This window comes from Hetaerina americana, unplaced genomic scaffold, assembly GCF_022747635.1.
Source record: "Hetaerina americana unplaced genomic scaffold, ioHetAmer1.1.p SCAF_17, whole genome shotgun sequence".
Classification (NCBI taxonomy): domain Eukaryota; kingdom Metazoa; phylum Arthropoda; class Insecta; order Odonata; family Calopterygidae; genus Hetaerina; species Hetaerina americana.
The window spans coordinates 1,151,947-1,166,836 of record NW_027286730.1 but is presented as its reverse complement, the minus strand read 5'-3'; the positions used below and the strand labels follow the sequence as shown (position 1 = coordinate 1,166,836).

Genomic DNA, 14,890 nt, shown 5'->3' with positions numbered 1-14,890 from the left:
TGAAAAATCCTTTGTTTGTTTGTTTGGGGAAACAAGAGATCTCATGTTGCGCCTTCTTTGTTCACTCCTTCCTCCTCCCATCAGTGGCATGCGCTAGGTCGAGAGGAACAAGCTAAGTATTATGAGCTAGCACGCAGAGAACGACAGTTGCATATGCAGCTCTACCCCGATTGGTCTTCTCGTGCTAATTCTTCCCGTGGGAAGAAGAGGAAGCGCAAACAAGAGACAAACGATGGAGGTAGATGAATTGATGAAGTTAATCTATGCATGTGATGGTTTCTCTAGGATGATGGGCAGTTTGATTAATTCAATTGAAATTACAGACAAAAGAAATTTTTTAACTTTTCAAATGGGTGTACCTTTATTTTTTGTTTCATTCTCGAGACATTCAATATTGATGCATCCATCATAGCATACAGATAAAACACTTGTTGAATGATTGTCTACACTCACCATACACACTTTGCCACAGTTCAAATCATCACACAGATCCATATTTTTGCCCCATGAAATAATAAAACATGCATACTTTTGCACACACAAAGTTTTTGAACGCAGCTGCAGGAAATGCCAAATTTTTTGTGTGCATTTGCAGGAACCTATTCTGCTGAATGCTCAGTGTATTTGCACATCTTTCCATTACCCTTTCTCTGTTTTTTGGTAGCATTGCTGTTTGATCACATTTGAATAGTTCCCTGAAAGGCTTTTAAATTGTTTTGATTTTTTTCCTCTTTTGTGTTTTCTGACTGTTTTTTGTTATATTGGAAATCATAGATGCTATTTTGCTGCTATTTGCCTGTTTTTTTTTCATAAATACATGTTTTACATTTTCTTTTCATATATCTGTTGAGTATGAATTTTTCACTGTCATGGAATTAAAATTTTTAAGTGTTTTAAAGTAATTTTTCATATGCTCTATATATATAATATTTGTTTAAATTCAATTATTGCAATGAATTACATTTGAATAACATATAGAAAAATAATGTGCTTTGATTTATAAATTAATGTATAAACTCTACATTTGCATTTGTTAATATCTATTTTATTACGTTTCCAGGGAGCAACTTGAAAAAATGTAGAGCCCGATATGGGCTGGACCAACAAAGTCAGTGGTGTAAACCATGCAGGTGAGTTCATTTGTTTATCACAAGTGTTATGTTAGACTTGCAACTGATCATCACGGCTAAATGTTCCTTATTCCTATTCTCCGTTAAATACCCTGTTATTATTATTGTTTGGCATTGGTTTCCTCCTTCCATATCCTATATAAGTAAATTATTTTAGAGCATGCTCATCAGTTACACATACATGGCAATTGGGTTTGAGTACACAAGGATCGTAAGAGAATTTGGAGAATGAATGAATGCCTGAGTGAGTGGTTGTGTATATACATAAATGTGACTTTGTGGGAAAGTAGAATCCTTGTTGTATGATTGTATGTGTGTTTGTGTTTCCACACATACATACATACAAATACAGTGAAACCTTTTATATTTTTTTAGTTGATATATCTCTGCCTTGCTGTATTTTTATTTTTCTTCCTCTTGTTGTTTCTTTTATTGATTTTTTTTCTTCATTTGAGATCGATTGCTCTTATGAGAAACAGAAGGGTCACTCTCAACAATCACCAACTGATCTTCACTTGTAAATAGCCAATGTAGATAATTTTTGTTAATGGTTGTGTACATCTTCCCCACCATCTTTCCTCATTGTACCTTTCACAAAACTGGCAATGTCCCAGTTTGAGTGCAATACACATTGCCAAAATCACGTAGTGGAACGTGCTAGTGTATTTTTGTAGATGTGAGTATCAAGTTAATGAATTTGCACTTTGGATGAGTAAGTCATGACTCCTGCAGAGAGAAGTGATGTTTTATATTTGATTCGTTGTAACAGTAATGAATTTTTGAATCTTTGAATGTTTACTGCTCATGCTGTACAATTTTAAAGAATTAACATCCTAAGAGTGAGCAATATGTGGTTCTTCTCTTTGAAGTCAAACCAACAAAACTCTAGTAATCTTCAAATTTCAGTTGAAATTATAAACAAGTTTTCTCTTTTGGCCTCTTTAAATTTTGATCAAAAGAGTATGGCATTATTCATCACTTTTTCCTGCAGGAATGAATATGCAATGACAACTTTTAAAATGTTCTGAGGAGATGTCAAAATAGGACCTTTTTAAATCAGTTTTGCTCATCTCACTAGATTGCTATAGTAAATCCTCCTGGCACAGTTTGAGCAGAATATTTGTTTGTGATTTTTATATTCTTTTCAAAGAAGTATTTTTTTGCCACCCAAGAAACAGAGAGAGGGGGAAGTCTAGATTTTTCCTAATTTTGAGAGCACATTTTTCTAACGTTTAATGAGAGTGACCCTTTATTGTTGCAATTGCTTACTTTCATTTGTAAGGTGGACCATGGCAAAAGGTCTCACTCACATAATTCGGTTTGGTGTCATCTTGTCTATGTGGAAAGACTGCCTAGATGTAGCCGTGAGAAGACACTAGGTGTTTTATTTTAAATGTGATTGCTGATTTTGTGCAACTGTCAGCTTTATATATTCCAACTTTCTTAAATGCTTATGAAAATTATGCAAGTGAAACAGATGTGGTGATGGTTAAAAGGAATCATTCAGAAAATGTGTCTTCCCACAAAGAGAAGGACAACCTATTCTGCAATATATTGGCAATGCTGAGAGAGTTTCTCCAAGTAAAGATAAAGTCCTTTCAAATTGATTTCCATGAGAAATGAGATTGATTAGTGAGAGCCTTTGCTATGCCAAAATATAGACCATGGTTGTTATTAAAGGGGCATGCTGTAATGTCACCTCTCTCAAAATTAATTGAAATCCAGGAGAAGTAAAGGTCACAAGGGGATTAACTGAAAAAACATGTGAGACCCACAGCCTTGCCATGGCTTTGAAACTAATATAAAATAAGTGTTTGACTTGTTTGAATCTTAGACAAAAACCAAAAAAAAAGCCAAGTGACACATTTTCTGAAAATGTTTTTTTGCATTTCGTTTAAGCCATAGAAATTATTGAGGAACGTAAAGTACAGTAAAATATCCATGTTGGACATGTTTTTTTAATGTTGGTATTTGCCCCTTTAATTCTGACTTTGGTTTTGTTCTCTGCACGCTGCAGTCCAGAGACCTCTAGTGGTAGCCATGGTAACACCCACACAGGAAATAGTGGTGTCCATGGTAACATTATCCATGGTAACAATCACACAGGAAGTACTACCAGTAATACTTCTGCATCTCCTCAAGAACCTACATATGTTAATCTCTAGTCATACTCTGTGAGTCTTTTTACTTCTTCGGTGTTTCAGGCATGCTGCTGTAGACACTAATCATGTTTTCAAAAATGGTTTTGAAGTTTCTTGTTCTTCATTAATTAAACCTTTTTTGTGCTAGAACAAAGCAAATCTTCTAGAGGAGCGCATCTTAAAAGACATGATGGAGGTGGACACTTTGATTTGGAGTAAGAAGCCAAGGGCGGAGGGTTTCCGTTGAAATGCAGGAATTGCTTAAAATTCTCCATTAACTACTCTACTGTGGCTACTAAGCCATTTTAATTATATACCACATGTATCCAGCCAACTTAGTGTATTTCTATAATGTTGTTGTAAGCAATACTAAGTTAAAAATTAACATTAAAATCATTTTTGCTCTCTCACACCATTCCATTAACAATAAATTGAATGTTTAAGAAAAGATACTTTTGCATTCTTCACCTTAATGTAAAAATCTTCTAAGAGGTGCGCTCCTTTACATCTGCCAATCTTTTTTGTGAAATCCTCTTCTAAGTTTATTTGCAATTGCATGGGCTGCTTTTGTGGTCACTGTTGATAAAAATTCAATAAGTACCTACTGTCCATTTTCAAATGATCACAATTTTTGAATGCAATTATTTAATTTCAGGATGAAGGCCTCCTGAAGCATGAGTGTGTTTCACGACCATTATTTTATTTTTATATAAGTTGTATGAATTAATTTTACTTTTAATATTTTTCCAATTTAAAAATCAGTGTGGGCATCATTCTTCATCTTATTTGTATTTGGATGGTTAACAGGTCAGGCAGATGCTCATCTGTATGTCCACCATCCTGTTATTCCATAAGCTTTTCAATTATTTAAAGTTGAAAACTGGCTTACCTGTAGAAAATTCAGCTGCATTTAGTTGAGTTGTGATTTTAGCCTTTGGGCTAATTTTTTTCCATTACCATTTGAAACAATATGAATGCCATTTATTTTTTTGGAGCTATGGACATATACTCCCTTAGGAAGTATAATACGCCCTTTGTACATTTTGCCTAATTATTATGTAATCTCAGCATGACAGGGCAAGTCTTACTTTTCTGGTATGTGCTTTGGATACTGCATGTTTGACTTCGTACCCTCAAGTTTTAAAAATTGAGTGTGAGTTTGTGTGATACATCATGTTGACAATTTAGCATGGACTCGTTTTTTTATTTTATTTCATCACTGTCTTTGATTAATTATTTTTTTTTACTTCCAACATTTTAAGTGTGGCCATTTTATTAGCTTAGGTGTGCTGTCATCGTCACATATGAGTGTTGTGTGTATGTGTGTGTGTAAGTGATCATTCATGCGTGCACGAAATTCCTTTTTTGCAGTGTTTATTGCCGTATCACTGGATAGTCATGCCTCCAATGTGCACAAGATTTCAGATGTATACTGAAGCTTTAGAGAGAAAGTAATGTGTGTGTTTTATTTTACTGTGCATTTTATTGGGAATCCCCTATTTAGTGTCAATTTTGAACTGTCTCTTGTTTCACTGAAAACATAGAATGTAATGCCTTGTTGTTAAAATGAAAATTAACTATCAAAATAATTCTCATCAAACTTACATTACCTGGGATGTTAAAATGTTCCTATTTACTTTTTTCAAATGTATTTGCAAGCCAATAGCTTCTCAGATTTTTAACATAGTGTCCTGCTATATGTCAGCGTGTTTATCCAAATTGCTTGCAGATTCAATGTGATTGAATTGGGACATTGGAATTGTATGCCAAGAATTTTTGGAAATATCACTTGTCATTTTCATCCATTAATTAATTTGATGGCATCGTAGGCGCAAGAAAAAGTGTATCCGGTACATGGATGGAGGTGAAGATGATGGAGGTCAGTCAGACGATGATGGTGGAGGCGGTGGCGATCCCATGGGCAGTGCTGGCAGTGCTGGAGATGAAGCCCAAACACCAGACTCGGAGGACTGTCCGGACACACCACCACAGCACACTTCACACCACCATGCCCACCACTTCCCCCACCACCCGCACCTGGGCGTTGTTGTGGGCAACCACCACCACCACCATCCACACCACCTCCACTCCCTCCCCCACCCTTTCCCCCACCCCCTCCAGCATCCCCCCCCACCCCCCGCCCTGCGCGGGTGCAGCGGTGCCTCTTCCGACGTCGGCGGCCTCTCGAGTCCCGGCGGCCTGAGTCTGGCCTCGCCCGCGGGCCTCTCCCTGACGTCCCCGGGCCTCACGAGCCCTCCTCCCTCCTCGGTCCCCCTGTTGCCCAGCCCGGGACCCAGCAGCCTCGCCTCGCCCGCCCTGAGCCTTGCGTCGCCGGCCGTCAGCCTGCAAGGCCCGCTGACTCCGCCCCCCCACCACTGCCCCCCCGACGGCCGGGGGAGGGGTCCGCCTCCTCCCCCCCCGCCGCCTCCGCCCCCGCCGGTGCGACCAGGGACGTCGTCGGTCGCGTCGTCCTCCTCTTCCTCGTCCTCGTCGTCGTCCTCCTCGTCGTCTTCGTCGTCGTCCTCGTCGGGGGGGGCGGGGGTGTCGCCTCTGCCTCCCCCGGCACACCGGAACCCGGTGGGCACCAATCCCCACGACATAAACAACCCGCTCAGCGTGAACCAGCTGACGGGGCAGTGCAGTGTAAAGGGCGGGGAGGGGAAGGACTCGGGAGGGGCGCGGGCAGTGATAAGCGTCACGTGATGGGGGCCTAGGGAGGATCGACCCGATGGTGGACACACACATGGTGGTGTTGAATGGTGGGATGGGGTGAGTGATGTGGGAGCACCACTAGTCAAGAGGGAACCCTCTTGCCGGGAAGCATGGGAAGTGTGCAAGGAGCAAGTGTCTTGGGAAACAGTTGGTGCATGATCCTGTATTCTTTGCTCTCCTGTGGAATGGGTCAGCTGCCAGAATTCACTTGTGTGTCGGGTCGTTACCCTTGGAGAGAAGTGCTCTCCTCCTGCCTCCCATGTCTGAAAAGACTATAAAATGATATCTCCCATTTGGTGTTTTTTATTTTTTCCATTGAGAATGTTGGAAGACTTTTGAAGACAATCAAGAAGACATGGATGAAGAAATACTCAGGATGAAGTGTCAAAATAGTTACAAATGATAAACCTTGTGTTGAGACTGGGAATTGCCAGATTTTAGATGCTCCATTGTTTTTTTCCATGTTGAGGCGTAACTGTAAACAATTCCTTTGTGTCACAATTTTTCAGTAATCTTAGGTTTTCTTCTTGAATTTGCATCTCAATATAAAATTTGTGTTTACCGATCTCGTTTTGCCCAAGTTTAATTTCCTGCCCCTTGTGACAATCACCAAATGGTGATGACAACGACAAAAAATGTGTTAAAATGTTAAATACTTCTGGTAGCTCATTGTTGGCCCTTTTCGTTGGGTAAGACTGTAGCTTGGTGGTATGGTTTAGGTGGGAATATGAGGCAATAGGAGGCTGATTGCTTGCCAAAGACAGGAAGAACTGACTGCATGGCAGGATGTTGCATGTAAGGAGAAGTGGGATATTGTGAGGAACTACAGAGCTTTCACATGTGTCGTAGTTGGCAGTTGTATGTAATATAAAAAAGATGGAATGTAGGCACTTTGCATCTCACTAACATTTTTACCTACCAAAGCTCATAAAATATTGTCATTGTTGTAATTATTTTTATTCACATGTGTAACTATCCTTTTTATGTTGAATTTTTAAAATTTACAGGAAGTTAAACTGACCATGCAGTGAAAATAATATACCATGTGTGAATGTATGTGTGCACTTGAGTATATATGAAAATGTGAGCCTGGCATTTTGATAAAGGAGGTAGTGAAACTGCAAAGGATTGGTTTTGTTTCTTATCAATGAGATACCTACTTAAAGAGAAGTGTTTTTGAAGGCTTCTGATCCAAAAGTTGTGCACTCTATATTTTTTCATATGTGGTAAATAAGGATAAAATTATTTTTCAAACTATTTAATTTTCTTATGAATTACAAAGGGAAGTTGTTGGATGCAACATACATACACCTGTTGATGGGTGACTTATCTAGTTAAATTTATTGAAAAAGCTTTTTATCCTGATTGGTTTATCATATTGCCAAAACTTCCAGAAACATACAAGCCACACACAAACATATCATTTAGGTACATTCCTTGCAATTGAATATTTTTGAGGGCAGCATTGGATTATTTCGAACTTTTCGAGAATATTAAATGGATTAATTTCCTAAGGATTGTATCTAAACCCTAAAATCTGATTTTACTTTAGCATGTGACAAAATTAGCTCAATACCAACTTATTTTTGCCAAAATTAGAAAATTTTTCAGTTTCAATTGGTATAATTGTGGAAATGAAACTTAAATGAGTAAGGGATACATTAAGTTTGGTTTTAATTTGAAAATTTTGAAGAAACAAGCCACCTGTGCTGTTCCATTATCACCAGAGAAGGGATCTTTCATTGTGTTTGATGGAGGGGCTCTGGGGAAGGTTACTGGTCACCCCACCAAGTGAGTTCAAATATTTCCTACAACTTAAATTCATGGGTAATTTCTTACTGGAAGGAGCCTTGTTTTGCCTTATTCTTTGAGGCAAAGGAGGTGAAATAAATCATCACCATTAAACTGGCATAAGCCATCCTCCAGCTGTGATGTAACTTCAGTGCACTTGCACAAATATTGAGATTTCATTTATCACTTGTGCATCTCAGTATTATGCCACAGAACTGTTCAAGTTAGCTGGTGATTAACAAAACAAGTTGAAATTCCCTTGTCATATATAGCAGGGCTGTTTTTGCAAATGAATACTTGGCCCCTTTTCCTCTCCTGGTTGTTGTTGAACGCTGTAGGATAAAAATAAGACATTCTGTGCAGTCTCCTCCTCTACCCCCTCCTATTATCTTCCAGGAACTTTTTTCTGCACTATCTCAAAAGCCAAGCAATTTCATTTTTTATATACATAAAATCTCCTTTCATGACTTTTTTCTTGTACCAAGCTGTTGTGGTATTGCTGTCTCTGTTATTATGTAACATTGAAAAATAATATGATGACAAAGAAGTAAGGATGTAACAGTTATGGATATTGTTCAGAATGGTCAGACTTGTGATAATTATATCTTCTTATCCTTGATTTAGCCCCAACTCAGGATCAATTTTATTGTTTTTTTATGTTGTTAAGCCCATTGGTTTTAAGAGGAATTTTGAGTGTAATTTCGTAAGATATGCTCTTGGATAAGAGTTGTCACTCTGTACATAAGAAACAGACATTACCTTTGGGAAGTGTGCAATGGTTTTCTTCTATCTATTTCACCTTGCCAGTCAATAGAAATACAGAGTATGGCAAGGTTTGTTTTGATGTTTTTCTCTCAGGTTGATTTTTTAGAACTTGACCTTGTAAAATTGTTAGATTCCTGCAAGTGGGTAGCAATGGTTGTTTGCAAGTATTTTAAGTCTAAAGGATCCTGATTTGGATGGCTGAAGTGTAGGTGAAGTGTACAGATATTGTTTTATAAGAATGAGACTTTGTTTTTTAAGAAAAAAGAAAATTATGTGTCGCAGTGAATGAGAAATCTAATGAATTAAGAATTCTTGAAGATGCCATATTGTATGATGGGAAATAGTCATGCCACCTAAGAAACTAAATGTAACAAATTTTCATAACATTGCCAAGTCCTGTACCCTGATTAGCAGTTTCACTCTCTCCTATATTGTAAGTGTACCATACAGCATTAAATGCCTGAATGTCAAACTGAATTTGGTGTCTAAAGTGAATAGAATAGACTATGTCCTTTGACACTCCTCAGATTTATCATTGATTTAAAGTAAAAATTACTTTATTTAAATTTGATGTTTTCTTTTACATATTTTTTGGAAATTTTTGTTCTTATGATTGAGTTCAAAATTAAGAACCTGATGCCTTATTTTTTATTCCTGTTAATGTCTTGTGTTATAGTAACTACCTACCTGGTTACAGCATTGGTTTTAGATATTGGAGATGTCATGAGTTGGCGAAAGTTCAATACAATGAGAGAAGTTTGTCTTCAAAATCTCATTGCAGTGAGTGAAGTTCTTTTGAAATCTAAAAAAATATCCTTGATTAATACTATTGCTTGTTCTCATAGATAAGATCCATGCCTGGATCAAGTTTAATTAAGCTGTGATTCATTTGATTTTAATTCATAAAATAATCATCAGAAATGCCACTAAGTAAGTTGAACAATGAACAGTTTACAGCAAATTGTATTTATATCTTATGTAGTTTCTGAAATGGATTTTGAATAGCCAATGATAGCAAAGGGAGGAGAGACAAAGAGTGGGATGAGGGAAGGGTGAGGGTAAAACAAGAAAATGGTGACTCGAGGTGCTTGATCACTTACTGGAGAATCCATTGATAAGTGTCACCTACGGAATGCTGATTGCTCCTGCACTATGCCCATGTGGCATGAGATAATGGATTGTCATAAGGTCAGGGATGTGGTGTAATGGAGGGTACTGGTAGGATGCGAGGGAGATTTTTTCTAAGTCATCTTCATCAGGCAAAGAATAATTAGTTTAAGACTGCAATAAAAATTATTTGGAAGTAATGGTAGGGACGGAGGGAGGAAGGAGTGAATTTAGTCCATGGCAATAAATGGGAGAGAGGGGAGACAACAGGGCCTGCATCTAAACATCTCTTGTAAGACAACTACAAAAATAGGTTGGATTTGATATGAAAACAAGGGGTCTTTCAAGAAGAAATTTATTTCATAGTTAGATTAATGCATACCTTGTTCCTCAGTGAGATGAGAAAGATTGATGTTTTATTTAAATAAATTGGACTAGTTTGTATAATTTATGAAAACTTTCTCGATTGGAAGAAGTTAGTCACTATGTGAAGTCCAAATTGTTCCGTGTTTTCTAGCATTTTGTTTTTATCACCAGTCATGTTGAAAACCTGAAAGTGTGGCAGGCTGAATGTCTATTGGTCATTGTAGCTTTTGAAACAAACAATACACATCTCCTAGCAAAAGAGTGAGGCCAAGGGAAGCGGGACAATTTGAAGTGGGTCATTATGGAAAATTAACCAACTACCTCTTACTCATTATACATCATGTTGTTATTATTTTTGAAATATCTGATTGCATTTTTAATTTAGAAAGCATGATCAGCTTCACCTATAATGAGAGAGTGAAGCTGATCAAATAATTCTTTCCATGTTTGTTTGGCCACAGAGGTGTGAAGATGTAATCAATCACTAGCAGGTTTATGTTTAACAATAGATTTTTAATAAAAATAAATTAAAAAATGATACTTCCAGGGAAGCTATATAAAATAAGAATATGTAAATGTAAAACAAACAGATACATGTCCCTTATATGCTTATTCTTTTCTATTCTCTGAAATTGTAAGGTAGGACTTGCATAAAGAATTGCAATTTTTTTAAATATTATATTCATCACTTTTCTGTATAATATAATAAAAGAAGAAGACTGTCTTGAGCCAATCCACCTACACTTCTCATAAGAAAAAGTTCAGTCGTTATAACCATTGCAAATATGCTAGCAATATTAAAATGTTTGTGAAAGTATTGCATCACAGGAACTCCTGCAACAACTGAGCACTGAAAAATATATCCATCTTTGCAAAAGTGAAAAAAGCTGTGAGTAAAAAACTGTGGTTCTATAACCTAATTATTTAGGTTTGAACTCTTACAAACTATAAATATTATTTGGTCAGCAGCCTCTTCATGAAATGGAAATTTTTTAAAATTGTTTTAAATAGAACATACTAAAGAGCTGTAGTCTTATTGAGCACATTTACATTAGCAATGAGCGAATGACTGTTACTTCTTTGAATTCATTTATGTCAATGCCATTTATGACTATCTAGATATCTGTCCTAGGGTCAACTTCATTCAAGTTTGCGAGAATACATTTTTCTGATATTTTCAGTTTGTGTGATTCATTTGGGTGTGCAAACCAGTAATAATTTTAGTTACCTTCTTTCAGTAGAACTTAACATAAAACTTCATTATTCAGTTCAGATACCATGTCTAAATTAAAATATTGTTTCTGACATTCAAGTGATAAAAAATCTTTTTCTTGTAATCTTTTGCAATAAGCCTTTTGCCAAGCCGCTTTGAGGGGTCTGAAATAGTCCACATCTAGTGACTGCAATTTTGGAGGAAAAGAGCAAGCTTTAAAGTTTTGGAGAGACAACTGGATAATTGGAAGAGAAAAATGTATTGATAAACTGTCCCCAATGGGGCCATGACATGGCAAGAAAATTCCCGAAGTGTCCCGGGTCAAACCTCTCCGAATTATTTCCACAATACTCTAAGCCATGAACGCCACGTTCTAATATTATATGTTTTGCCTTTTACTCGAATATAGGACGGAAGATCAATCTCTTTTACTGAGGCTTGGATCATCAAAGAAATTTGATTCGTCGTGATTGATAATATAAGCTAGATATACTACAATGTTAGTGTATCAGTCAATTCGTCAAAATATGCAAAAAACGAAGTTTTCTTAAACATAAGCGCTGGTCATTTTTATCCGACCGATTTTCCATTCGACGGCATTAACTAGTCCTTATCAATATAATTCACATTCCCTTCCGAGCCAAACTTTTTATAGTGGTATTGCCCAGCTTTTACATGAAATATAGTATATCATACGGTGAAAGGCCGTTCTATAATGGGTCTTTGCTCTTTTAGCTGAAGTCTCTCAAATTTGGCGAATCCCTGTAAACGGCAGTTGTTAGTTGCTCAATGGCCAAAGAATATAAATTCATCATTTTTTTCAATCTCCACAGATACATTATAACCATCTTCTTCCATGACATTCCCACAACAATGAAATAGCGCGCCTTGGGATTGACTTCAGCTAAATATGACCCATTATAGAACGCCGTTAATTGCGAGTCGCGTCTCAAACAATCAACATGCAGCGGTTAGTAGCAGGTAAGGTTTCTATTTAGATTTCACAGAATTTATTTCACTTGAACACAATTAAACGTTCGTAACATTTATTTGCTAGACAGAGTTTTCATACTATGGGTAACATGCACCGATACATTTGGTTCAACTATCAAAGTTTTAAAATTATATACCGTTTTCGTCGGTCAACAAATCGATATATCGCATGATGTGATTACGATTTTGTTCGAGGCACCAATGGTAAGTGTGCCAAAATCAAAATATGATATTTGATTAATTTAAGATTTATTTAAGCAGTTAAATCGTTGCAATTGGACAATCGTCCTGGTGGAAACGGTCAAGTCTGTTAAACGGTATCTCTTCCAATGCGCATACACAAGAAGAGTAGATATAAGACAAAATGCTCTTATATACAATTATGCTTAAAGATTACCGACGGTACCTTTACCATCACACAGGGGCTAGTTCAAACCATACCTACGACGCTCCGTCCATCGCCGCACTTCGTAATTAATCGCGCACCCTTCGTTGTCATATGCCGTTCAAAATCACGCACCGTTAACACATCATTCACTTTTGCAATACCTTTTCTCGCCGTGCACGTCGTATACAAAGAATATTTTAACAAGTACATTAGTATAATAATCACTGATCGATGAAGTTTATCTCCTAGCGGCTGCTTTACACTTATTCTTAAAACTCCTAAAATTGGATGTAAAGTGCTCCATCAAATCTCTTGGCAGCTGGTTCCGATCAACAATAGATCTGTTTAAAAAAGAGTATTTTTTCTTGTTTTGTGCGTTCTTATTTCTATTTTGAAACTGTGGTTGTTTTTCCCTTAAAATTTGGTTTTCTATATCTTTCCATAAATATCCCACGCTTCATCATTTTTAACAATTCTGCATTACTTTGCGCCTAACCTACTCCTTTTTCTTATAATCTTCAAACTTTCCCATTTCAGTATATTCAACATTTCCAAAACACTATATGTTTTTTTCTACCTTCTGAGTACATATCTTGCTGCCTTTCTGTGAAATTTTTCTATCTTTTGAATATGTCCCACCTCATATGGATCCCATACTAAGGACGAGAATTCTAGGATAGGGCTAACCAGTACCTCATATGCTTTTTCTTTTGTGGCTACACTACTTCCTTTTAAATTTCCAATTACCCAATGAAGTACTTTAAATGCCTTCCGTGGCACATTATCTACTTGGACTCCCCACTTGGACCCCCCATCCCTATTGAAGTAAGCGCCTAAATATTTGCAATGACTGCTACATGGGATTCTTTTCCCAAAGAGGGTGTAAATGTTCTTTTGTGCAATCTTTTTATTTGAAAAATTTATATGCTTACTCTTACTAACATTAATGCCTATATTATTATTTGTAACCCAGTCACCAAGACGGTCGATGTCATTTTGTAGGATTACGCAGTCATTTACATGCTATACCTGTCTGTATATATGTCAGCAGAGTTTTATTTGGGAATGTAAATTGTTTCGTAGATCATTTACTTAAATAAGGAAAAGTAATGGCCCTAGAACAGGCTTTTAGAACTCCTGCTATAACGTTTGCCTCTTTTTAAAATGCATCCCCTATTTTAACTTTTTGAATCATGCCTGTAAGAAAATTTTTTATCCATTGCTTTACCCTCAAATGCAACGGTAATGACAACAACTTTAACAAAAATTTATCATGAGGCATTTGGTCGAAAGCTGCCAAAAAATCAGCGATTACCGTATCAACATCCTCTCCTTCATCTATTGCGTCACCGATATACAGGCTTAATCCCAATAGCTGCGTTTCAGAGGAGTATCCTGTTCTAAACCCATGTTGGTGTTTGAATATCTATCTCTTGTCCACCATTCCCGAATGTAGTCAGTGATTCTTTTTTCCAATATTTTGCAAACAACTGATGTTATGCTTACTGGTCTATTTACTGGGCTATTGTTTTATCCCCTTTTTTGAAAATTGGTGTAGTGTTAGCTTTTTTCCAATCATTAGGCATGGCATCATTATTCAAAGTCACTTTGAATAGATGACTCAGGTACCAAGGTATTGCAGTATCACCCAGTTTTAGAATGTCAATTGGTATATTATCTGGTTCCATTGACTTTTTATCCTGATCTTCCTTATTTTTTTCACAAATTACGAGTCCTCCATGATAATACCGTTTTTCAAGGGAAGTGAGCTGTTTTGTGCTCATGTGCACCCTGATGAAGTTCTCTGTCATTTCTGAGCTATTTGGGCAAGCCTTAATTTCCTCTTTGTTTTCTGTTCCCCAAAAAACATCTGTAGAGCAGGAGTTGCTATTAGCATAAATAGCTAAATAGCATACTTGCTATTTCAACAGTGTCAGTTATAATGCCATTATCGTTAGTTTTTAATATGTTCACTCGTTCCCTGTTGTCTTTCCTCGTTCTCATGTATTTATAGAATTTTGTTGTTTTTCAAAATTGCATTAGTAAGAAATTTTTCCTTTGCCTTCTTATGTTCCCTATTTAGGTTCCGGACCAAGGTACTGTAATGTTGTGACATTTATTTACTTTCATTCCTTAATCTGTGTGCCTTTTTTATAGCTTTCTTGAGTTTTTTTTATGGTCTTGTTGTAATACTCCAGATTGGCATTCTGTTTCAAATTTTTTATATGGTCATACTTTATTTGCCCTTCAAGAATTATTTCTTTTAATGTTTCCCATATTTTTT

The 14,890-nt window shown here is 36.8% G+C and overlaps 1 protein-coding gene across 3 annotated transcripts in view; it reads left to right on the top strand.

Annotated features, from left to right (window-relative positions):
• The window catches only part of LOC139687113 (protein pangolin, isoforms A/H/I/S-like), a 70,306-nt gene extending 61,245 nt beyond the window's left edge, over positions 1-9,061 (top strand). For 2 of the 3 annotated variants that reach the window (XM_071584231.1, XM_071584233.1), the window contains 2 exons: positions 1,061-1,130; positions 5,101-9,061. In XM_071584231.1, coding sequence (XP_071440332.1) covers positions 1,061-1,130; positions 5,101-5,974 — 944 coding nt within the window. In that variant the 3' untranslated portion in view covers positions 5,975-9,061. Of the gene's footprint in view, positions 1-84; positions 239-1,060; positions 1,131-5,100 lie in introns of all 3 variants that reach the window. The other variant, XM_071584232.1, reaches the window with a different exon arrangement.
• Positions 9,062-14,890: the final 5,829 nt, after the last annotated feature.